Here is a 6,727-nt window from a genome sequence, read left to right as displayed (position 1 = left end):
TCTCCACAAGCCACCTTGTCCAAGCCACTGTCAAGTTCTTGACAGTACATTTTTCTATAACTAAACCTACAACCATTAGTTATGAATTTGCAACGACTATCACCTTGAGTTTGAATCATCTAAAAATTGTAGATAGATAATTTTATTGTCACCAATGCGACCAAATTTTCAATTCCTTGTGAAATTGCTACGCTAATTACTCATTTCAGATGCCTTCTTCAGCTTGCTAACTAGTAATTACCATCTCCATCATCTCTAGGAGCTAGGACAAGCAATATTAACTTGTCTACTGAAATGAAGATTAAGGCTGTCTAATTATTTAGGTATCTAATTATGATGGTGTCCTTGACTTTATTTTCTAGACAATTTTACACTAAGATACATTAGGAATTCTCCTTCAGCAATCCTTCGTACCATTTACATATGATCAAATATGAGATACATCTACATATGACAAAATGTTAGATACATCGCAAACTTCTGAAGTCATGTACAATGTTTTCATATTTACCACATGTTAGATATTCTTGGACTCCGTTGGATGATTTAGATCAAAAAAATGACCATGGTCACCACAATTCCTACAACAAATCTCATCATTCAACATCGCACATGCAGCTTTGATATCTATGATTTGAATTGTCATTCATCATTGTGGCTGTATATGTGAAGGGTTTACAATGGTTTTGCTTGCTCTGGATAAGACTCACAATAATTCTTCAGCCATGCAGAAGCAGATCTCAGGACACGAACCTCCCCAGTGAGAAGATCTAGAGCCATTTGCCGTCTGATAGCAAACTTCCTGCAGTTGGTGGATTCTAGAACGTGTAGAGCCTACATGGTATAGACGTTCTCAATCAGACTAGAACAATCAAAGCATAAAAGATTTAGAAAAGAATCTATCAGGAAGCATATGCTAACTTCAACTCTTCAAGGTATCATAACAAAAACCAATTTCTTTCAGCTTCGACCAAATCAATCCTAGATTGGCCATGCGAGTTCAGGCTGCCATGAGATCCATAATAGGGGGAAAAGATGGCTAGATCTACTCCACAGCGCAAGATCTATCTTAAGAATCCATGGCAACTTTGAGCAGAACAAATAATTGAGAAGAAGACTGTACGACTAACCATATGGAATTCAGAAACTACTTATAGCGAAGAAATGACATAAGCATTGGCTTCAAAAACATTGGTTTTTACTCATTTGCAAAGTAGTCCACTACCTATCTACAAAGTTGAATGAAATCAAAATCTTGATGAACAGCTAATGACTTTTATCAATGTCATTTACAACGGTGCAAAGAACAAGAACATGTAATATTGATTGAACACTTCCAATTGTCAATGATAAATATTGTGCAGAAAAGTAGACATGCATCATCAATGATTTCATGGATTTCAAGAAGGTACTGCATTCAAGCAAGGACATGCATTCGAGTCATTATATCTATCAAACAAAAAAAAGTTGACATGTGTGATGAGGCTACTATGTTACTGATGGACCAACTGCCTATCACATTGGATGATCTCACATTAGAAGCTGTTGCTCTCTCTGTTATATAACAGCCGAATCACTACCAAAACGGGGTCCAAAATATGTAGCCACAAACAGTTACAAACTATTCGAAAGGATATTTTTGGAAGAACTGTAGAAGTTCCATGATAGTGATCGAGTAAAGAGAAGAACAAGAGAAGCTAAAATGCCAACCAGAAAAATAATACCATACCAAGTTAAAATCCTAATTTAAAATAACTGTTAAGCCAGAATTCAACGGGTAATCATTTTCTTACAGAAATTGACATATTATATTTCTGAATCAACTCATCTATTAGCGAGAGCAAGATCTCATGTGCCCGTATCTCCAAGCTCCTCTTAACCAAAGGACGTCGTGCCAGCCGGCCATCACCTTGAACAGCTTCCACAGCAAGGTCAGTCAGCTCTGCATTTCAGCCACTAAATAAAAATATATATTTGGAGGACAGAATGGCATGATTTACAATTCTATTAGACGTGAAGCACCTAAAAAGTGTAGACATGAAAAGAAAAAAAAAACCTTGAGCAGAGGTACAACACAGGACACGAGAAAATGCACGGAGTGACTGTGGAATTCCTTTTCCTTTTCCTCTAGATGACCTCACTTCCCTGTAACATTAACAAGTTCTTAAAGAAATGTAGATGGATACAGTATAGTCAGGAAGCAGGTGATATAGACCTAATGACAGAAGACCCAGATCAAATAGGAATAAATGAAAGCTCAACAAAGGTTGCATCAAGCTTGATCACTGTTTTAAAACAATAGGAAAAACCTCAGTCAAAGCCATTACTGATCAACTTGTTACCAACCATCTTAAATAAAGATAACAGGACGATCTCCACATGATGTCAAAAAGGAGAGCAGTGAAATGCTTATGAATTATGATCCATTTGTACCTTTTGTCTCATTCCAATTTTTCAGCTTTTCAATTAGAGAACTAGTACTGTTCTAGAACACATCGTTATTACAAACACAGATAATTGATCACAAATTAGAAGGTAATGCCACCCGTATAGGAAGGGATTATGAGAATGTGCATACTTTATCACAAAAGAGCCACCCGAAGAACTGATGTTTGCATCCTTGACCTTTGGCAAACAACACTTTTGCAGAAGATCCAACTTCATTTCTCGTAAATTATCATTGTAAGGTATATCAACATGCACGCAAACCTGAAAATAGAGGATGTTGTTAGAGTAGAGAGAAACTGAAGGGAGAAACAGTTGACAACACCGAAGCAAACTTCACAATATTCAGTCTCACTTCCCAATATATGTAACACCGTGATAATATGAATATCTATACAATTCGTGCCACGACAAGTAACAAAAACTTTCTAGACAAAGACAAGATGCAACTAGATCTATGCTAACCAAAAGGGGACACTTTATCAACACAACAACTTTTTTTTTATCACTTATTTCAATGCTCTAAAGCAGAAAAAGCAATTTATTCGTCCATGACAATAATTTTGGTGTGAATCATTCATATCGAAGTTGTATGGCTCTACCAAAGCTTGATTGACCTACTTTATGTTGCAATATTTATAGTTAAATGGGCTTTAGATCATATGGAATGGTTTTACGAAGGTTGGATTAGTAAAGGAAAGCACGAGCCACGATCAGAAGTACAGTATTTTTTGCCGAGGTCGCGAGGTGCAATCTGTATCACACCGCGCGATTTGCTACTGTTTCTGTTCGTTACGGGTTCTAATTTCGATGGTTTATGGCCGTTGTTTTGTGATGGTTGGTTATTATCTGGTTTTAAGTGAATGAATAGGTTTCTTTTCAATCACTTAGGATGAAGACACATCATTGATAACCTCTCTAAGTTTATCTATAAAAAGATAACCTGTTTCCATTTGATAGTGATTTGGGAAACTTTCGTTCATACAATAAATTTTTGCTCGCTTACAAGAAAATTCTGCAGTATTTCCTTAAAGTGTTTCATATAAACTCCCTACAAAGTCACTTATTTTCAGATTTACTTTGAAGATCATCAAAGTAAATTGTTCTCTTCATTGTATCTCATTAGTTATTTCGTGCTTAACCCGCTGATCTTAGAGGGGCAAAAATTAAATTAATAAGAAAACGTACTTTTCGTGTCTTAGAGTGGTATATCCGACCCTCTTTCAATCTCTAATTTTAACAATCTATTAGTTTAATTTTCTGTTTGGCTATGGCTTCATTTACTCAAAGACATGACTTTGAATTTTCAAAAGTTGGACAAGTTTAAAGCGGTGAGATACCGTTTGGCAAAAGAAGATGCATTTCTTGTTGACAATGTGGTGTATGTTCTCACAACACCGAAGCCGGCGGTCCCACAAGATGGAGAGGAAGAAACTTTGGAGACAACAAGGAGAAGGATAAAGTGGGAGAATGATGACTACGTTTGCCGATGTCAATCCTCAACTCACTTCCGACACTTTGTTCGATCTTTACCGAAACGTGAAGAGTGCAAAAAAAACTTTGGGATTCTATTGAAGCAAAGTAGATTTCTGAAGATGTTTCAAGTAAGAAATTTCTTGTTAATAATCTTAATTCATTTAAAATTATCAATGATAGACATGTTATGGAGCAATTTAATGAAATTCATCATACTTTGAGCAAAATTTGATCACATGGTATGGTGATGGATGAGGCCATTGCGGTTACATCCATCATTGATAAATTACCACCATCTTGAAAAGAAACCAAGAATTCCTTGAAACATAGGAAGATATATCCATGGAACAATTGGGTACTCATCTTCGTATTAAAGAGGGTATTCGGGTTCAAGATAGGACTAAGGACACAAATGCTAATGGTGCAAATGTCTAAAAATCTACCACTAATATTGTAGAGATTGGTGAGTCAAGTGGGACTAAGAAATCCAACAAAAATCCTAAAACCAAGGTTGCAAACAATAAGAGGAGGTCTATAACTTGTTGGGTTTGCAACAGTCCTGACTTTAAGAGAGATTGCCCTTCAGAGGAGAAGAAAAGAAGAGAAAGATCAACAAAATGTTGGTTAAATCAAGGTATGGTTGCACATGTAGTTGCAAATGAAGAAATGAATTTTGTGGCTATGATATGTGCAAGTTGATGATTTTTGGTGGATAAATTCGAGAGTCTCGAGATATGTGTGCAAAGATAGGCATTATTTTAAGTCTTTTAAGAATTGGAAGATGGGTCAATCTTATACATGGGAAATGATTTAGCGGTAAGGCAAAAGAAGTAGGCCAATTAGAATTATTACTAACTTTGGGGAAAAACTCTAACTCGTAGAAATATAGTGTTTGTTCCAGAAGTTTCAGAAGAATTTAGTGTTCAGCGGTCTCTTACGTGTGGTGTTTATGTAGGGACAAGGATACTATTATAATGGTATGTTTAAATTAAACATGGATAACAAAGTTGTTAATTGTATTTACATGTTTGATGTTTATTCTCTCTGGCACAATCGTTTACGTCATGTGAATTATCGTCATTTGTGTGACATGTCTAAAATGGTTTAATACCTCCTTTTGACTTGAATATAGAGAAGCGTAAGACATGCATGTTAAATGGAATTACAAAGAATCCTTTTCCTAATGTGATTTGACAAATTGCTTGAATTGGTGCATAGTGATTTGTGTATTTTTTTATAGCTCACTCTCTTTAGGAAATAAAAAGTATATAGTATATTATTGATGATTTTTCAAGGTTTTGTTACGTATATCTTTTATTTTCTAAAGATGAAGCTCTTGATATGTTTAAGATCTATAAAACAAAAGTAGAATTGCAACTTAATGAAAAAGTTAAAAGACTTCGGACGGATATGGGTGGTGAATATTACAATCCTAATTATTTTAACTCCATTGGTGTAATCCATGAAATGACAGCACCTTACTCACCTCAAAGTAATGGTGTGGCGGAAAGGAAAATTAGGGTTATTAAAGAAAGGATTAACTCATGATTTCTAATTCGGGTATTAGTGATGGTATTTAGGGTGAAGCAATGCTCACAACATGTGACATTTTAAATCGCGTTCCAAATAAAAGGAACAAGACTACATCAGATGAACTTTGGTACAAAAGAAAGCTTAATCTCAATTACCTCAAGGTATGGGGATGTAGGACAATTGTCAAATTGATTGAACCTAAACCAAAAAAGGTTGGGTGAAAGAGGAATTGGTTGCATTTTTATAGGTTATGCTAAGCATAGCAAAGCCTATAGGTTTTATGTTATTGAACCTAATAACTTTGCCTCTATCCATTCAGTGTTAGAGTCTACGTGATGTTTTTCGATGAGACTCACTTTTCATCAATTCTGAGACCAAAGGACATGATACCTAGTACTACTTCTGATGATGTTGTAGATAAACTTCCCCCGTTTAGAATTAGTTGCACCGTTTTATGTTTTCACGCTTGTCGATGCATGGTTTCAGACGTTAATATCTTCAATTATTAATGAGTAAAAGTTATAAAAATTAAAAAAAATATAGATTGAGACAAATCTAACAAGATCCCATATGACTATGTTTTTACTAAAATATAAATCACCAAAGATAATCAAAGTGTAAGATGTGAATCGTAAACACTATACAAATGGTGCAACTATTTCTAAAAGGAGGAAGTATTAATAAGGATCATGATAATACAATGCCAGAAACCAGGATAAGTAAACAAATTTTTTAAAAAAAATATTTTGGACCTGATTTTCAACTATATTTAGTTGAAGGGTTAAGGAAGTCCATTGAGACTCTAACTTCATATTATTACATGATCCCGCTTTTTGGAAAGAGGGGGTGAATGATAAAATTGAATCAATAATGAACAACAATACTTGGGTATTGTCAGATTTACCTACCCGGTTGCAAACCACTAGGTTATAATTGGATCTTCGTAAGGAAAAGGATTGATACAACCATACTAAAGTACAAGGCCTGCTTGGTGGTTCAAGGTTTTAGGCAAAAACACGGTATCGATTACTTTGACACTTATGCTGCGGTGGCAAGGATAGCTACCATTACACTATTAATTGCATTGTTTGCAATTCACAGACTTGAAATTCACCGAAATGGAAGTGAAAACTGCCTTCCTTAATGGTGAATTAGAAGAGGAAGTATACATAAATAAACCTGAAGGTTCCAAAGTCAAAGGACAAGAAACAAAAGTTTGCAAGTTATGCGAGTTTGGTTGGAAGCTTGATGTATGCTATGACTAGTACTCCGC

The 6,727-nt window shown here is 35.2% G+C and overlaps 1 protein-coding gene across 2 annotated transcripts in view; it reads right to left on the bottom strand.

Annotated features, from left to right (window-relative positions):
* Window positions 1-379: 379 nt before the first annotated feature.
* The window catches only part of LOC104886907 (ribosomal lysine N-methyltransferase 4), a 31,259-nt gene continuing 24,911 nt past the window's right edge, over window positions 380-6,727 (bottom strand). For both annotated transcript variants that reach the window (XM_010671446.4, XM_010671447.4), the window contains 4 exons: window positions 2,579-2,709; window positions 2,057-2,145; window positions 1,794-1,942; window positions 380-834 (listed from right to left, as the gene is read on the bottom strand). In XM_010671446.4, the coding sequence (XP_010669748.1) occupies window positions 676-834; window positions 1,794-1,942; window positions 2,057-2,145; window positions 2,579-2,709 (528 nt within the window). In that variant the 3' untranslated portion in view covers window positions 380-675. The remainder of the gene's footprint in view (window positions 835-1,793; window positions 1,943-2,056; window positions 2,146-2,578; window positions 2,710-6,727) is intronic.

The sequence above is a fragment of the Beta vulgaris genome, chromosome 2, assembly GCF_026745355.1.
Source record: "Beta vulgaris subsp. vulgaris cultivar EL10 chromosome 2, EL10.2, whole genome shotgun sequence".
Taxonomy (NCBI): domain Eukaryota; kingdom Viridiplantae; phylum Streptophyta; class Magnoliopsida; order Caryophyllales; family Amaranthaceae; genus Beta; species Beta vulgaris.
The sequence above is the reverse complement of the archived record's forward strand: the minus strand, read 5'-3'. Positions and strand labels throughout refer to the sequence as shown.